This window comes from Pongo abelii, chromosome 10, assembly GCF_028885655.2.
Source record: "Pongo abelii isolate AG06213 chromosome 10, NHGRI_mPonAbe1-v2.0_pri, whole genome shotgun sequence".
NCBI classification, from domain to species: Eukaryota; Metazoa; Chordata; class Mammalia; order Primates; family Hominidae; genus Pongo; species Pongo abelii.
In genome coordinates, this window is record NC_071995.2 from 112,100,752 (window position 1) to 112,118,744 (window position 17,993).

Below are 17,993 nucleotides of genomic sequence, written 5' to 3' on the forward strand. Positions count from 1 at the left end.
GGCAGGCCTATAGGCTTGTCAGAGACTTCCTCCACAGAGATGTTTATCCATATAGACTTACAGACTGGATTCATCAGGATGCCTTTTGCAAGTGACAAAAGTCCAACACAAATCCAATTCAAACTGACTTGAGAAAAAAGGAGCTCATGAAGTGGACTGGCCCAGCTGCTGGCCCTCAAACCCCCCACTGGGGTGGGATAGTCCCATGAGCCAGGTGTACAGAGAGGGGTGAATATACTTTCCCCATTCCCTGCACACACCTAGCTTGGCCGCAGAGAACTGACCCAAGATCTCCAGGGGCAGGATTGGTCTGCCAGGCTGTTGATGACCAATCCCTGCCCACAGCAGCCTGCTGTGGAGCTGAGAACAAGCCCTATTTTGTTTGAGCTGAACTTGCAGTCCCAGGTGTTGCATTAAGGCCCCTGCTAAAAAGCAAAGTTTCTGTCCTCCTAAGAATCCTAGTGCTCCAGCAGCTGCCTCTCCAGGGCACTGACACTGTCCGTAGTTAGTGCAGTCGGTGGAGACTAAGTGGATTACGTATTTGTAGTACCTCAAGGTCAGAGGAGATCCAAACGCTTGCAGGTAAAGGATCCCCCGCCACTGCTGTGCTGGGACTCACACGGTGTCCCCTCTCTTCCTCCCACCGTCACCCCATAAAGGTGTCCATAGGCAGGCAAGTAAGAGAAGCAAAGCTCAGTGGAACTATGTTCTGATATTTTGTCCCTTTTTGTTTTGCTTTTGGCAGCCTAAAGGACTTTTACGATATCTACGAAGTTGCTGCTTTGAAGTGGAAGGTGAGTTCTCCTCTGAGACCATAGAAGGAGTAGACAGACAGGCCCCCAAGTGGGGCAGTGAGGAGCAGGGGCACCCCGAGATCCAGCTCTCTCCCTGCTAGAGCAGCTCAGCCCCCAGCTTGGCATGGTACACTTCAAGGATCACAGGTGGCCCCCAGCCCCCAAATCTGCCCTTACATTTGTGATACAGTGTCATCGTTAGCAGCACCGAATCTCACTTAGACCCCATTAGTTATTGTGTGACATCAGGCAGGTTACTGAGCCTTTCTGAGGCTTGTCTTAACTGGGAAGTGGCGTAAGGATAATCCCTACTGACAAAGCTCATTTCAGGACTATACTAAAATAACGCCTCTGCATGGCACACTGTAAACGCTCGGTATACACTGGCTGGCTGTGTTGTCATGTAGATCCCTGAAGGTTAACATTGTTCCCCAGTTTAGCAGGGTGAACAGGAAAGGAAGCCAGCATCCTGGCTCCAGGGCAGGGCTCTGGTCCCTGGCCCTGACACCCTCCCTCTTGGTCCTGTTGTCTACCAGGCCAAGAAAAACAGAGAGCACTGGTTTGATGAGCTTCCCAGGACGGCGCTCCTCATCTTCAAAGGTAAGTGGGCTTTGAATATGGCAGGTGTTGGCAGCTGGGGGCTGATGGAGGTTTTCAGAGACCACAGATAAGCATCTGAGGAGAGGTTCAGAGGGGTGTGTGTGTGTGTCTGTCTGAATGTCTGTGTGAAGAGACAGTGTGATTACCCCAGCGGGGAGGTAGGGGTGGTAGGAAGCAGATTGGGAGAGAAATGGGTAACTTAACCCAACCAAAATGGGTAACTTAACCCAACCAAGACATTTGGGGTATTTTTCTTTTTTCATACAAAAGCAAAGATGTTCATTGAAGAAACTTGAAAGTGAGATAATTAGAAGTAAATAGAAATTTACCACCCAGATAACCACTGTTAATTCTCTGATTTGTTTCCCTCTGTGCCATTTTTCTATGCATTTTTAAAACAATAGGGTGACATTATATATTCCATTCTGTAATCTGCCTTTTCATCCAATAACACATACGTGTGTGTGTGTATATATATATATGTGTGTGTGTGTGTGTGTGTGTGTATATATATATATATATATATATATATATATATATATATATATTTTTTTTTTTTTTTTTTTTTTTTTGAGACGGCGTCTCGCTCTGTCGCCCAGGCTGGAGTGCAGTGGCACGATCTCAGCTCACTGCAACCTCCGCCTCCCAGATTCAAGCGATTCTCCTGCCTCAGCCTCCTGAGTAGCTGGGACTACAGGCACGTGCCACCATGCCCAGCTAATTTTGTGTGTGTGTGTTTTTAGTAGAGACGGAGTTTCACCATGCTGGCCAGGCTGATCTCGAACTCCTGACCTCGTGATCCACCCACCTCGGCCTCCCAAACTGCTGGGATTACAGGCGTGAGCCACTGTGCCTGACCCCGATAATATATTTTTGCCCTCCTCTTATGGCAGGATGTATACTTACTTTGCATGACCCCTTGAATAATGCTTGTGTAGTGTAAAGTTTGAAAATTTGAAATTGGGTGCTCGTATTATTTACCTGACAATTGCCCCTTAATTTCATGCCAGTTTCAGCAGTGATCAGGAGAGCTTTGTCCTGCTCTATCTCGGTTCCAGGTTGCTCAGGCTCCCCCCAGAGCAGCTGTAGTCAGTGCAGTCTTGTCTGGGGGTCTGAGCAAAAGCGTGGGTACCACTCTTTGAGCAGGACCCTCGTTTCTTCACCTCTGGGGTAAAGACCATGCTTACCTGCATGCACGAAGAATGTGGTAGGTGGTTGCACCTGCCCAGAAAGAGATAATAATAATAAAGGATGCGGTAGGGGGAACAAGTGCATAAATTTACATTTTAACTTGTCTTTTCTTCAAATAGGCATTAATATCCTTGTGAAGTCCAAGGCCTTCCAGTATTTCATGTGTAAGTGTGAAATATCTCCACTCTAGGACACTTTCCCCCTGAGTCCTTTGCTGTTCTAGAAGCGGGAGAGGCAAGAGATTGGTCCTAGAGTCCTGTGTTTGACTTTTTATTGTGGGGAATTCCCAGCATGTATAAAAGCGGAGAGAACATTACCACGTGCATCCCCGTGCCCATCACCCATCTGTATCTTCACTCCGGCTCATCATCCTCTCTAGACCTAGATTTTTTGGAAGCAAATTCCAGAACCACAGAGTTGACTGATCGATATGTCTCTTGAGTTTGTTTTAATCTATAGGCTCCTCTTCCTCACCTCATTTAGGTGAGGAAGCAGGATTTGGGTTTTGTATGTTCCTCTGTTGCCTTTTCCTGGAATTTGGTAGTTCTGTCTAGAACCATTCTGTGCAGTGTGGAAGCCACTGGCCACGTGTGGCAATTTACATTTAAGCTAATTAAAATGAAAAATTCAGCTTAGCTGTCACATTTCAAGTGATTAATAGCCACAAATGGCTAATGACTACCAATTGGATGGTGCAGATAAGAAAATTTTTATTGTCACAGAAAATTTCCTTGGACAGTACTAACCTAGAGGCTTGATCCAATTTGGTCTTTCCAAGGAGCTCTGGTTCCTTTTAGTAGGAAATGGTGTTAGAGACACAATTCGAGGTGCTGGGTGCTCATTGCTTGGGTTGGTCATTGTTTCTAGGCCTTTCCATGGACAGAACTAGGGTTTTGTTTTTTTTAAAGATAAACTGTTGTGCGTTCATGCTAATACTTCACATTCAGGCCTACAGCAATTTTAAGATTAAGAATCTAGATGTGTAAGACTGATTTCATCAATCTTACACGTCTAGATTCTCAATCCTTTTTTTTTTTTTTTTTTTTTTTTTTGAGACAGAGTCTCATTCTGTCGCCCAGGCTAGCTTGATCTCTGCTCACTGCAACCTCTGCCTCCCGGGTTCTAAGTGATTCTCCTGTCTCACTCTCCTGAGTAGCTGGGATTACAGGTGTGTGCCACCACGCCCAGCTATTTTTGTATTTTTAGTAGAGATGAAGTTTCACCATGTTGGCCAGGATGGTCTCGAACTCCTGACCTCAGGTGGTCCACCTGCCTCAGCCTCCCAAAGTGCTGGGATTACAGGCGTGAGCCACGTGCCCGGCCTAGATTCTCAATCTTAAAATCCAGGTTGTCTTTGAAGACAATCAGACACCAACAAAGAAAAAAAATAAATATCCAGGTTTCCAACTACACTGGCACAGTTATTCATTTGCTTTGTCTCACAGTCCCAGGATAACAATTGCAACGCAATCCCAATGATGTAATTACTAGAAACATCATTCCAAGGATGTATATTCAGATTACTGTGGGTTTTTTTGTTTGTTTGTTTTGAGACAAAGACTTAGGTCTGGTGCCCTAGTGGCACAGTCATGGTTCACTGCAGCCTTGAACTCCCAGGCTCAATCCATCCTCCCACCTCAGTCTTCTGAGTAGCTGGGACCACAGGTGCATGCCACCACACCTGGCTAATTTTTTAATTTTTTGTAGAGACGGGTAGCCTCATGTTGCCCAAGCTGGTCTCAAGCTCCTGGCCTCAAGCCATTCTCCTGCCTTGGCCTCCCGAAGTGCTGGGAGTACGGGTGTGAACCACTGTGCTTGGCCTTGTGTTTTAAGGTCACCTGGGATAGTTCCTCTCCATGTGGACATGTCACCAACTGGATACACATTTGGATTTCTTTCTTTTTTTTTGAGACAGAGTCTCACTCTGTCTCTGTCACCCAGGCTGTGGTGCAGTGGCGCGATCTTGGCTCACTTCAACTTCTGCCTCCCAGGATCAAGCAATTCTCCTCCCTCAGCCTCCCGAGTAGCTGGGATTACAGGTGCCCACCAACACCCGGCTAATTTTTTTTTTTTTTTTTTTTTTTTTTTTTGAGACAGAGTTTCACTCTGTCGCCCAGGCTGGAGTGCAGTGGTGTGATCTCGGCTCACTACAAGCTCTGCCTCCCGGGTTCACACCATTCTCCTGCCTCAGCCTCCCAAGTAGCTGGGACTACAGGCGGCCACCACCATGCCCGGCTAATTTGTTTGTATTTTTAATAGAGACGGGGTTTCCCCATGTTGGCCAGGCTGGTCTCGAACTTCTGACCTCAGTTGATCCACCTGCCTTGGCCTCCCAAAGTGCTAGGATTACAGGCATGAGCCACTGCGCCCGGCCTACACATTTGGATTTCTTTATGCCATGTTATTTTTTATTTTTGGGGATTGCTTTTGGCATTTAATTTTGTTTTATGGCCAGGTGTGGTGGCTCAGACCTAAAATCCCAGCACTTCGGGAGGCCGAGGCGGGTGGATCACTTGAGCCCAAGAGTTTGAGACCAGCCTGGGCAACATAGTGAGACCCCTGTCTCTACAAAAAAAAAAAAATACAAAAATTAACTGGGTGTGGTGGCTCACACCTGTAGTCCCAGCTACTTGGGAGGCTGAGGTGGGAGGATCACCTGAGCCTGGGGAGGTTGAGGCTGCAGTGTGCCGTGATCACGCCACTGCACTCCAGCCTGGGCAACAGAGTGAGATCCCCCCATCTCAAGAAAAAAAAAACCCAAATTTTGTTTCATAATTATGTAAATTAGGGCTGGGCATGGTGGCTCATGCCTGTAATCCCAACACTTTGGGAGGCCGAGGTGGGCAGATCACTTGAGGTCAGGAGTTTGAGACCAGCCTGAGCAATGTGGTGAAACCCCATCTCTACCAAAAATAGAAAAAATTAGCTATGCACGCCTGTGGTCCCAGCTACTTGGGAGGCTGAGGCAGGAGGATCACTTGATCCTGAGAGGCAGAGGTTGCAGTGAGTTGTGATGGTGCCACTGCACTCCAACCTGGGTAATACAGTGAGACTCCATCTCAAGAAAAAGCAAAAAAAAAATTATGTAAAATACTTACATGGTTCCAAGTCAGTTCTACCAAAAAAAGTATATTGAAGGAAGTTTAGTTTATATCCCTGTCACTTCCCACAGTGGGCAACTTTTATGTATGGCTTCTTCCATTGTTTAAAACCTGTAAGTTGGATACCTATCAATATATCTGTCTTAAACAATAGCATATTTTATGCACTTTTTTCTGCCACCTGGCTTTTTGCAGTTAACAATACGCCCTGGAGACCGTAATATGTAGAAATGAGGCTGGGTGTGGTGGCTCACACCTGTAATTCTGGCACTTTGGAAGGCAGAGGCAGGTGGATTGCGTGAGCCCAGGGGTTCAAAACCAGCCTGGGCAATGTGGCAAAACCCCATCTCTACAAAAAATACAAAAATTAGCTGGCGTGGTGGTGTGCACCTGTGTTCCTAGCTACTCAGGAAGCTAAGGTGGGAGGACTGCTTGAGCCCAGGAGGTGGATGTTGCAGTGAGCCAAGATCACGCCCCACTGCACTTCAGCCTGGGTAACAATAAAACCCTGTCTTAAAAAAAAAAAAAGTAATATGTAGAAATGTACCTCATTTCTTTTCTTTCTTCTCTCTTAGAGAGAGGGTCTTGCTCTGTCACCCAGGCTGGAGTGCAGTGGCACAAGCGTAGCTCACTGCAACCTTGACCTCCTGGGTTCAAACGATCCTCCCACCTCAGCCTCCTGAGTACCTGGGCCCACAGGTGCACACTACCACACCTGGCTAGTTATTTTTATTTTTTGTAGGGATGTGGTCTCCCTGTGTTGCCCAGGCTGGTTTTGAGCCCCTGGACTCACGCAATCCGCCTGCCTCAGCCTTTCAAAGTGCTGGGATTACAGGTGTGAGCCACTGTACCTAGCCTGTGTTTCTTTTTTATGGTTAAAGTATGCCAGTTTATGAATGTATCATAGTCTGTTCAACCAGTCCCCTACTGATGATCATTGATTGTTGCCAGTGTTTTGCTATCACAAATAGTGCTACGGTGAGTAGCTTTCAGATACATCTTATATTTTTGCTAGTGCATCATTGGGATGGTTTCTGGAAAGTGGGATTGCTAGGCAAATGGCTTAATGCATATGCAGTTTTTCTAAAGAGTTCATGCAATTATTTGAAAATTAGAAGTCTCTAGGGGAAAACAAGTGTTTTCAATACTTGAATGCCTTGTATATTGTCCATCTTTTACATCAATCTGGAATAATCTCTACATCATAACTGGTATTCATACATACAGTGACAGAGGGAGTGTTTTTAGAAATTTATAGCTGTTTCTAGGTGAAAACACTGGTTGATTTAGCTCCCTTGGTAAGAGCACTGAGCAGAAAGAAGTTCCCTATCAAATGGGTGTGTGGAGCAGCCCTGTTTTCCCCATCCCGTAGAGCTCCAGGAAGTTAACCAGGGACTGCAGCTGCGACCTGCAGATTTCTAAGCCCCACTGTTATTTCTCTGTCTTTTACGGGCCTGTGTATTTCAGACTTGGTGGTGGCAGTCAACGGGGTCTGGATCCTCGTGGAGACATTTATGCTGAAAGGTGAGCCCCGCTCGGGGACTGGCCATGTCCTGGCCGGCACACCTGGCTTGCCTGTGAGCTGCTACTTCTCTGTCTTACAGGTGGGAACTTCTTCTCCAAGCACGTGCCCTGGAGTTACCTCGTCTTTCTAACTAGTAAGTTTCCGACATGGCTTTGCTGGACTGCTTATTTTGAAATTGTCTGGGAGAACTTTCATTCAGTGTAGAACCTCATGGTTCTTCTCTAAAACAGGAAACTATAAAGAGACAGAGTAATCAGTCTGATTCCATCTTGTCCCCGTTTAAAACTCTTTCGTGGCTGTCCACTGCCCTCTGGATGGAGCCCAGATCCTAGGCGTGTGTGGCCCTCCACTCGGCTCTGCAGCCCTGCTGCTTGCCAGCTCCGTGTCCCCCACTGCACACTGTCGCGCTCCTCAGCGGCCTCTGCTCCCTGCTGCTCTCGCCTGCCTTTGGGCTGTGCACAGGGGTTTCCTCTGCCTGGTGGTGTCTCCCCCTAACCTCTGCCTGACTTTCCTGCTCTTTCTATCAAGTCAGAGCACACTGTGTTGTCATTCCCTGTTGGCGTCTTTCCTCCCACCGAACTGATAAGCTCTGTGCCCCCAGGGTTGCCCTGCACTCGTCACTGTTGCACACCTGCTACCCAGTGCAAGGCCCAAGGTGGAAGGGGTGGTCGGGACACACCTGTTGGATGGACAGATGGTTAGCTGGGCCTTGCCCAGAGACAGGAAGGGAGGATTTCTCTCTTTTTTTGGGCAGGATCTTTCTCTGTCGCCCAAGCTGGAGTGCAGTGGCGTGATCATAGCTCACTGCAACCTCAACCTCCTGGGCTCAAGGGATCCCAAGTAGCCTCAGCCTCCCAAATAGCTGGGATTACAGGCACACAGCGCCACCATGCCTGGCTAATTTTTGTATTTTTTGTAAAGATGGGGTCTCACTATGTTGCTCAGGCTGGTCTCCAACTCCTGGGCTCAAGTGATCCTCCTCTCTTGGCTTCCCAAAGTGCTGGGATGATAGGCATGAACCCCTATGCCTGGCCAGTTTCTCTTAAGCAGATTACCCGGTTGGCCACCATCTGGGCCCTCTCCTGGAGCACCTGCTCTCACGCTGGGGCATGACTGAGGCCTGGGCTCAACCTGGAGGGCACATGACCAGCAGGGAGGCTGCAGACTGCAGAGGAGCCTCAAAGAGGAGACCGAGCATGGGGGAGGATGTGGCGGGGCTGCTGCCGATGGACTCCTTCTATCCACAGTCTATGGGGTGGAGCTGTTCCTGAAGGTTGCCGGCCTGGGCCCTGTGGAGTACTTGTCTTCCGGATGGAACTTGTGAGTGGACAGCATGTTTCTGACCCAAAGCTGAGACTCTGAGGATGACCCCAGACCCTTCTCTGCACACCCTGATCCCGGGCCATTTCTGGAATCGCAGAGGGAAGGTCTGAGGATGGGCCGAGGCCTGTGTCTCCCTCAAGCAGCCCTGCCCACAGCTCAGGAACTCCCCAGGGTCAGGCCCTTGTCTGAAGCCTCTCAGACCACCCACGCCAGTCCTTCTGGAATTGGCCTCTTGAGGTGCCATAGGCTGGTTGGCTCTTCCTGACTCATTAAACTTTTTTCTCTTCCATAAAAACCACAATGCCCACAGAGAAGAATGCTCCCCCACCTTCCTTGATCAGCAGTAATGAGACCCACGTGGCCCTTCTCCCTATTCCCCAGAGCGTGGGAGGTCACTTCCCTGCCCTGTTCAAGTTAACCGGCCTGTGAAGTCAGGCTGCACTCACAAGGTCTTGGGCCGTGAGGGTGAGCAGGTTAACACACATAGTGGACTACAAGGGTGAGCAGGTTAACACGCAGAATGGGCCGCGAGGGTGAGCGGGTTAACACGCAGAGTGGGCTGCGAGGGTGAGCGGGTTAACACGCAGAGTGGGCCGCGAGGGTGAGCGGGTTAACACGCAGAGCAGAGTTGGGAGGAGCCGACAGCACGTGTGTGCCCTGCGTGTCTGGAGAGGAGAGAGGGTCCTCTGGCTTGGGGCAGGGCGAGCTGTTCTCCTGATGAGAATCTCACTGGAAGGGCCTGCTCTCTTCCCTCAAAAAGTTCCTTGGGGTCAGGCTGGTCTGCAGTGTGTAACCAGATGTCTGTTGAGCAGAAGACGAGGCCTGTCTCCAGGGCTGCGGAGGCCAGGGCTTCTTTCCTTCTTGTCGTTAGACCAGCACGGGGCCCTTTGGAGGGGTTCCCAGGCATTTCTGGCCTTGGAGTCAGAGCACTGAGGCCTGACCTGTGAGACGCATGCTGGGACAGGGCCTGGCCACCTTGAAACCCCAGGGTGGCAGGAAGTTCTTCCCGCAGCCGGCTGGTTCCTGTTGCTGTTGCTGTGTCTGGGCTCCGTGGGAGGGTGGCTGTGCACAGGGCCAGGGAGGGGAGCAGGTGCAGGTAGGCTCAGGGCCACAGGGTGGACCTTGGCCTCTCCCCTCCTGCAGGTTCGACTTCTCCGTGACAGTGTTCGCCTTCCTGGGACTGCTGGCGCTGGCCCTCAACATGGAGCCCTTCTATTTCATCGTGGTCCTGCGCCCCCTCCAGCTGCTGAGGTGATGGGGCAGGACAGAGCCGGAGACAGAGAGGGAGAAAGAGAGGGAGGGTGGGAATGCCCCAGGATTGATTCGGGAAGTGACCCAGGATTGATTCGGGAAGTGACCCAGAATGAGCCAGAAGGTTCACAAGCCAGAGTCACAGATATCACCCCCTGCAGAAGCACCATGGGGCCACCATCCCCATCCCTGAGGGTGTGCAGGCTGCCTGTGCCCCTCCCCTCACTGCACCAAGCGCCTCTGGGCAGAGAAACCCAGCCCATGACTCATGTGCACCCCACCCGAGGTGACATTGCACCGGCCACAGGAGCCCATATGCTCAGTCACAGATCACAGAGCCACAGGTCTGAGAGTTGGAAGGGCCTTTCAGGGGCCCCGCGTGCTTTTCTGGCTCATCGTCTTATGGAGAAAAACCCTTGTGTGGGTCCCACTGGTTTCCCAGGGACACTGGAGAAAGTCCCAGGCGAGCCTGCCGCACTGACGGTGTCTCTTCCTAATGAGGGGTCCCGAGGTCCTGTGCCCTTAGAGCCTGGGCTTGCCTCCTGACCCTCCAGCTGCAACCCCATCCACGTCCGCCCCATCCTCTCCCAAGGCGGGACAGGTGGGGTAGGTGCGGGGAGGGGTGGTGGCGTCTATGGAGGAAAAGCCTACCCCCTTGGCGTGTGGGGGTGGCCTGGGGCTGCGCCTGAGTGTCCACCACCGTCCCACCCCCTGCCACCCTTCTTCACTGGTGAGCTCCATTGCCCCCGCTCCCTGGGGCACATGGGCTTCTCCCCCGTCTTTCCCAGGAGCAAGGCCTTGCTCCTGTCTGAGCCTGCAGCTCTACTGCAAGGAGATGCGGCCTGGCCCTGCTCCTCTTCGTGGAAGGACCCCGCCCAGCCGGTGTCCTGGGGCTGCCACCATCCCTTCCCTCATGCATGTCACCTGAGCCAAGCTCAGGGTTGGTGGCGCCCAAGGGAGTGGACGCAGGTGGAGGAGAGGCCCTCACCTGTCTTCACCGCTTGGCGTGTGGAAGGTGGGGCCGGCATCTTCAGAGGGCGGGGGCTGAGGCATGCGCCTGTGTGTGGAGGTGACGGGTGTCCTCCTCGCTCAGGTTGTTTAAGTTGAAGGAGCGCTACCGCAACGTGCTGGACACCATGTTCGAGCTGCTGCCCCGGATGGCCAGGTACTGCCAGCCCCCACCCTGGCCTGCAGGTCCAGGTGCCGTGTGGCAGTGCCCCGTGGGGGCGGGAGCCGAGTGGCAGTCGGGGGAAAGGAGTTCCACAAAGGACTGCAATCGAGGGCCTGATGGGGCTCCAAGGAGCCTGGAATCTTGACCACCACAGGTCTCCTGGGCACCATTTTTCTCCACTGACCTGTCTGACATATTTAGTAGGGAGGGCAGGGAGCTGTCAACTTGCTTACCACCTGTGTCTACATTCACAGGTAAGGGGTCACCTGTGAGTCTACCTTCACAGGTAAGGGGTGAATCTCTGGGAAAGGGGCATTTGTTCATAGCGTCCTGACTTGAGCTGTTTTTCACCCCAGAGCTGCCCCACGAGGCCCCTTCCCCGCAGGCACTTTCCAGTTGGTGAACCGACCAAGGGCATGGCCCTGCAGTCAGCCCCATGGGTCCGAGGAGGCCGGGGCTGTAGAGGAGCCGTTCCCTCCTGCCGGCCCCGCGTCACCCTGCCCCTGTCGCCCCACAGCCTGGGCCTCACCCTGCTCATCTTTTACTACTCCTTCGCCATCGTGGGCATGGAGTTCTTCTGCGGGATCGTCTTCCCCAACTGCTGCAAGTGAGTAGGCCCCACCCAGCCCCAGGCAGCCTGCGTTTCCCGGGCAGAGGGCTGGCCAGGGCCAGGATTGGTGTCCTTGTGGCCTTGGGGTCCTCGGGGATGTTCCTCTCTAAGCAACCACTTGCTTTGCTTTCAGGGCTTAGTTGAGTGCAGTGAGCTAAATGAGGGGCCTGGACTCGGGGTCCCTGTTTCTCCATCCCCCAGGCAGGGTTGGGAGCTGTCAGCTTACCCTCTGCCAAGGGCTGGAGGCCACCCCCACAGTAGCCTGGGTCCCAAGGTCGAGTCCCATGGCTTCCTCCCACTTCTCTCCTGGAGTGGTTGGGGACCTGGGCCAAGACCAGTCTTCTCGGGACAGCATCGTAGGATAAGACGGACACGTGCAGGAAGGTCATGGTGCTCAGGGATGGAGAGCAGAGAGTGAAATCTCCCATGAGCACTCCCTTTCTCCTGAGCCGCCACAGTGAAATCACCACACACTGCCATTCATTCATCCTCAATTCAGAGAGTCCTCTTACATTTGGTCTTTACAGCCTCAAGCACCGATGAAAAAACAGTTTTACGAAGACACTGGTAGCTTTGAGACCCAGTTTGAGTGTCAAGCTTGGTCTGGAACCAGAAGCCTATAGCAGTGGGTCCCAGACTTTAGAGCACATTGCAGTCACCAGGGAGCTTAGTGCAAGCTCCAGACCTCACTCGTGCGTCTGATGTGTGCGTGTGAGAGGAGGCTCCCTGGTGGCCCAAGCACTAGACTTTTCTAAACATTAGCATGGATATTAACAGAACAGTTATAAAAAACTGGAAGGAAAGTGGCAAATAAGAGCCCCTCAAAACAGGGCCAACCTTTTCAAATACTTGCTCAGGCCAAGTATTGGGGAAGCCCCAGTAGGGAATTCCTTCCCTGGGGCTGTGGCCTAGTGTCCAGCCTCAACAGCAGATCCTAGATGGGGCAGGTGCAGAGGAGGCCCTTGCCTCTCCTCCCTCCCCGGCAGGCAATGGTGAAGAGGGAAGGCCCCGCCTGCAGCACACAACTTCCAGGTGACAGAGGTGGGTCAGGCTGGCCAGGGGCTCCCGCCAAGCCCAGCAGGCAGGAATAGCCAAGGGCATTCCTCCAGCAGGGACCCAGGCATGAGGTGGAGAGGGTTAGGCAGGAAACCAGGCTGCGGGCAGAACAGAAGGATCCTTGGCCAGAACTCGGTTTGTTTCAGACTTCTGTCCTCTCTGGAGGTGACTGATCGCCTTGTGACCCTCCCTCCTTTCTCCCTTGTGCTCCGGCCAGCACGAGTACAGTGGCAGATGCCTACCGCTGGCGCAACCACACCGTGGGCAACAGGACTGTGGTGGAGGAAGGCTACTATTATCTCAATAATTTTGACAACATCCTCAACAGCTTTGGTGAGTGGGAAAAATCACAGGGGACACATTCCCTGGGGACCCCACCCTTGTCACCACGGGTCCCAGAGGTGCTGTAGCAAGTGTCTGGGCCTCTCCCTCCAGCACCGAGGGCCACACTTTCTGGAAGCCTCCCTGGCCCAGGTGGAGGACTTGGTCTGCCCAGCCTTGGCAGTACAGTCCAGGCTGGATCTCGGGGCTCACTCAGTTGCCTGATTCCACTCTTTCCTGATATTTTCTCAGTACCGGGGAGGACAAGAGTTGCAAGCCTTAGCTGGGCGGGGTCCCCTCATCACAGTGCCACTTGCACTGTGCCACACCACTGCTGCTGCAGCTGCACTGCCCCCTGGCTCAGACTGCCCACAGCCCTCTGCCCACTCCCATGAAGAGGCGAACACAGCCAAACTGCCTCTCCAGAAAAAGGGTGTGCCCCCATGACACCCCAGATCTGCACCCAGTAAGATCCAGATGGTCTGGTGTGGCACAGGCTGCCGAGGCAGAGGGTAGTTCTCCTGGGGGCAGGCCATGATGTCCTGTGGAGCCGGCGCCCTAGGAGTGCCTTGCCTGGTCTTTCCTGGAGCTCACAACCCAAGCGGTCATATGGTGACCCCCTCATCTTAGCACATGGCACCCAGGATAGGTGGCAAGAGGCCACTTGAAATTGACTTTGAAGTGAGGTCTCATCAGGATGCTTCTTTCTGTCTTCCCTCGGCAGTGACCCTGTTTGAGCTCACAGTTGTCAACAACTGGTACATCATCATGGTAAGAGCTCGGGCAGCTCCGGGGGTGTCTTCCCGCCAGCCCTGGGGTCGGCACTGGGTCTCCCCCGACCCAGAGTCTATCATTCTTCCCGTGGCCTGCAGGGCTGGGGGTCTTGAGTCACGCTGTGTTGGTGTTCAGTGGGGAGGCCACAGGGTGGCTGGGCCCCAGGAGCCACCCCTCCCAGCGTTGGCTGGACTCGGCTGTCACTCCCGTCTCCCTGCACGTCCCCAGCAGCCAGGAGATGCCACTTAGACTCTGGGTCTCTGTCCTGTCTCGCCCACTGTAGAGATGACTTTTCCCTGTAGTGACAATGTGGCGAGCATTGCTGATCTCTTCATTCCATTCCTTAAACTTTCCCGACTCCCAGCCCTACTGGGATAAAGGCTGCCCTGGTTCTGGATCCAGCCGTCCAGGGGAGTGGCTGGGGCTCCTTCAGCAGTCAGGAATTAGTCAGGAATTAGTATTAGGCCCAGAGGGGCAAGCTTCCTCTCCTCCGTCTCTCACAAGCAGCCACAAGTCAGGGTGGGGTCTGCGAAGAGCCGGGGCCATGGGGCAGCCTGTGTAGACGGGGACCTGCCCTGCGTGGGCACCCCCTCACTGGCTGCTTCCCTCGGTCTCCAGGAAGGCGTCACCTCTCAGACCTCCCACTGGAGCCGCCTCTACTTCATGACCTTTTACATTGTGACCATGGTAGGTCCCGGGCTACAGAATGCTCTTTGTCCTTCGTCTTCCACGTCACCAGCTGCCCCTGCTCTTCAGGCTGCAGCGTCAGGGAGTGGGGCTGGGTCCCATCTGGCCGGGCTCTGTTGGGCGTGGGCTGCGCAGCCACGGACACCTACCCACCCTCCTCCCCTGCCTCTGCCCCTCCCTCCCTATCCCTGGCCAGGTGGTGATGACGATCATTGTCGCCTTTATCCTCGAGGCCTTCGTCTTCCGAATGAACTACAGCCGCAAGAACCAGGACTCGGAAGGTTTGTGCAGCGATGATGCCTTGGGCATTTGATGTCTGCCGCCTACCCAGCTCTGTCTGTCTGTCTGGGTGGCTGTCCACCCAGCCATCAGGCTGTCATTTTTCTTCTGTCTGGTTGTCCAGCTTATCTATCTGGCTTGTCTCTCTAGATCTTGTATTTGCATTGATTTTCAAATATTTAATGTCAGAAAACATGATCTAACTTTAAAATAAGACAGAGCATGTCATAGTTGGAGAAAAATCAAGAAGTAGAGAAAGGCTTATGTGGCAGCAGCAGCCCCTGCCCTGCCTTTCCCTCCCGTCCTCCAGAGGCTTCTCCTTCTTAGCTATTTCTTCTGTTAGTCATCTCCACGTTTCTCAATAATAGGTTCACACTACGGTTCTTGATTTAAATGGTGTAAATATTGTTTATGGCACAGGCGAATCGTATTCCTGCTGCAACTGGATGGTGCTGGCTTTAGTGATTGCCTCACTTTTCCCAGATTGCACAGCTTTCTGCGTACTGACCGTCCCTTCTTCCCAAATTCTCCATCAAAACTGTCCGTACTTGATCTCTTGAGCCCAGGAGGTCAAGACTGCAGTGAGCCATGATCACACCACTGCCCTCCAGCCTGGGCAGCGGAGTGAGACCCTGTCTCTTAAAAGAAACAGAAAACCCTGTGCCCACACTTGTTACTTCTCATCCTCAGATCTCTGTGCTATCAGACCATCTGACCATTTTCTCTGTACTTAGAGGCCCCTTCCTGAAACCCTCTGGCCCTGTAACAGCTGCCAGCTAGACCTGCGCTCCTGACATCATAGCAGAGGGAGGGGAAGGGAAGGGAGGGCCAAGGAGGAGAGCAGGACACCAATGCAGTGTCAGTGTCAGTTTAGAGAGAGAACCTTAAGACCCCCTGCGGAGGGGGGCAAAGAGGTACGAGACCCAGCCAGGTTGGCAGCTCCAGCCCCGGGCCTTTCCCACACCCGCCTTCCATCCCTGCAGTTGATGGTGGCATCACCCTTGAGAAGGAAATCTCCAAAGAAGAGCTGGTTGCCGTCCTGGAGCTCTACCGGGAGGCACGGGGGGCCTCCTCGGATGTCACCCGGCTGCTGGAGACCCTCTCCCAGATGGAGAGATACCAGGTGAGGAGCCCAGGCCCCGGTCCAAAGGAGGGAGGAAGGTTTCAGTGTGGGTGGTATAATCCCTTCCCTCAGATATTGGTAACATTTTGAGTGACACAGTTGCAAAAGCCAGAGAAGTGGGAGAGGCCAACTGTGGCACCAGGGGTGGGACCGGAACATCTGCAGCCGAGCCCTGCAGCCTCTGCTCTTCCTTAGCAACATTCCATGGTATTTCTGGGACGGCGATCAAGGACCAAGAGCGACCTGAGCCTGAAGATGTACCAGGAGGAGATCCAGGTAGGAGCCTGGCCAACCACGCTGCGAATCCTCCCCCAAGCTACATCCTGGGAGGGGCCGGGACCTGCTCTCCGGCCCTCTGAGTAGAGGGAGAAGGCTGGTAGAGTGATGCGGACCGTCCATCGGGACCACTGCTGGGGTTGTGTGGAACCTGAGCGGAGCTCACTTAGCCTTGAACCCTTGACTCGTGCCCAGCAGAGGCAGCTCTCCCGCCTGCCTGCCACCATATGTCCCTGCCCCTTATGAATTCTCCAGAACCTCCTCTCCATCTCTTACTCTGAGTCAGCTGCAAACTCAAATGTGTAGCAATAAACACAGTGAGCAAAGAGGAAAGACCGTGGTGAACTGGCAAGGATGTGCCTGTCCAAAGGAGACAGCCTCCTCCCAGCTCCAGGATGTGCCTGTCCAAAGGGGACACAGCCTCCTCCCAGCCCCAGTGAGTGCTGCCCAATAGGAAGAAGGCCGTACTGCGGTCGGGCCGCTTGGTGTTTTGTTTTGAGATGGAGTCTCGCTCTGTCTCCCAGGCTGGAGTGCAGCAGCACGATCTAGGCTCACTGCAACCTCTGCCTCCTGGGTTCAAGCGATTCTTCTGCCTCAGCCTCCCGAGTAGCTGGGACTACAGGCACACACCACCACACCTGGCTAATTTTTGTATTTTTAGTGGAGACGGGGTTTCACCATGTTGGCCAGGCTGGGACTGCTTGGGATTTTTCATAATTGGGTGTGTTTTGTTTTGTTTTGTTTTGTTTTGTTTTAGAGATGGTATCGCTCGGTCACCTGGGCTGGAGTCCAGTGGCGCGATCATAGCTCACTGTAGCCTCCAACCCCTGGGCTCAAGTGATCCTCCCCACTCAGCCTACCCAAGCAGCTGGAACTACAGGTGTGCACCGTGACACCCTAATTATCTTATTTTTGCAGCAGTGAGGTCTTGCTGGGGTCTCAAACTCCTGGCCTCAAGCAATTCTGCCACCTTGGCTTCTAATTTAAGAAAAGGCAGGCCAGGCACGGTGGCTCACGCCTGTAATCCCAGCACTTTGGGAGGCCAAGGCAGGCGGATCACTTGATGCCAGGAGCTCGAGACCAGCCTGGCCAACATGGTGAAACCCTGTCTCTACTAAAAATATAAAATTTAGCCAGGCCTGGTTCCGTGCACCTGTAATCCCAGCTACTGAGGAGGCTGAGTCAGGAGAATTACTTGACTCCAGGAGGCAGAGGTTGCAGTGAGCCAAGATCATGCCACTGCACTCCATCTTGGGTGACAGAGCCAGACTCTGTCTCAAAAAAAAAAGGCAGATGTTTTTCTTTTTTTTTGCATGACCTCCCAATCTTTACATATTGGCAGCTAAGGAAAATATCTCACAAAGCACCGTGTGGAATGGCATTTGGCACGGTGCCTTCCAGACCATGGGCCACCAGCACATGAGCCCTGCAGGGTCTTCTCAACCACCTCAGGGTTGCCAGGGCTCCGGGGAGCCTCTCCCCCACCAGCTATGGTGGCTTTGCTGTTTTCTGGCATTCTAATAGCTTGAAGCCCTTCTGTTTCACTAAAACAGTGACAACCAGGTTCCATGCCTGAAAAGCAGGGGGTGCTGTCCCCAGAGCAGCTTACACATTCTCCAGGAACACAAGAGACTCAGGCAGTGTTCTTTGGGCTGATGTGTAGTGGCTCACTGAACTTGCTGTTACAGAGACATGGAAATAATAGAAGCGTTTGACCTTGGGCAAGTCACTCCGTGCCTCCCTGTCTGTGCAAGGGGATGACTGTGCAGCAGCACCCATTCAGGTGTGGTTGGAAGGAGGTGTGCTGCCCTCGGCCTCTGCCCTTCTGCCTGTCCATCTGCTCCAGGCCTCAGTTTCCCCCTCTGTAAAACAAGGGGACCAGAACTAGGCCATCTTGAAGCTCTAAAAGTC

The 17,993-nt window shown here is 52.9% G+C and overlaps 1 protein-coding gene across 4 annotated transcripts in view; it reads left to right on the forward strand.

Annotated features, from left to right (window-relative positions):
* TPCN1 (two pore segment channel 1) overlaps positions 1–17,993 on the forward strand; it is a 77,037-nt gene that overhangs the window by 55,741 nt on the left and 3,303 nt on the right. For all 4 annotated transcript variants that reach the window (XM_054527633.2, XM_063712256.1, XM_024256416.3 and 1 more), the window contains 15 exons: positions 746–794; positions 1,331–1,394; positions 2,705–2,749; positions 7,154–7,210; positions 7,291–7,344; positions 8,459–8,531; positions 9,678–9,785; positions 10,879–10,950; positions 11,474–11,563; positions 12,840–12,955; positions 13,668–13,714; positions 14,336–14,404; positions 14,601–14,685; positions 15,667–15,806; positions 16,002–16,082. In XM_054527633.2, coding sequence (XP_054383608.1) covers positions 746–794; positions 1,331–1,394; positions 2,705–2,749; positions 7,154–7,210; positions 7,291–7,344; positions 8,459–8,531; positions 9,678–9,785; positions 10,879–10,950; positions 11,474–11,563; positions 12,840–12,955; positions 13,668–13,714; positions 14,336–14,404; positions 14,601–14,685; positions 15,667–15,806; positions 16,002–16,082 — 1,150 coding nt within the window. The remainder of the gene's footprint in view (positions 1–745; positions 795–1,330; positions 1,395–2,704; positions 2,750–7,153; positions 7,211–7,290; positions 7,345–8,458; positions 8,532–9,677; positions 9,786–10,878; positions 10,951–11,473; positions 11,564–12,839; positions 12,956–13,667; positions 13,715–14,335; positions 14,405–14,600; positions 14,686–15,666; positions 15,807–16,001; positions 16,083–17,993) is intronic.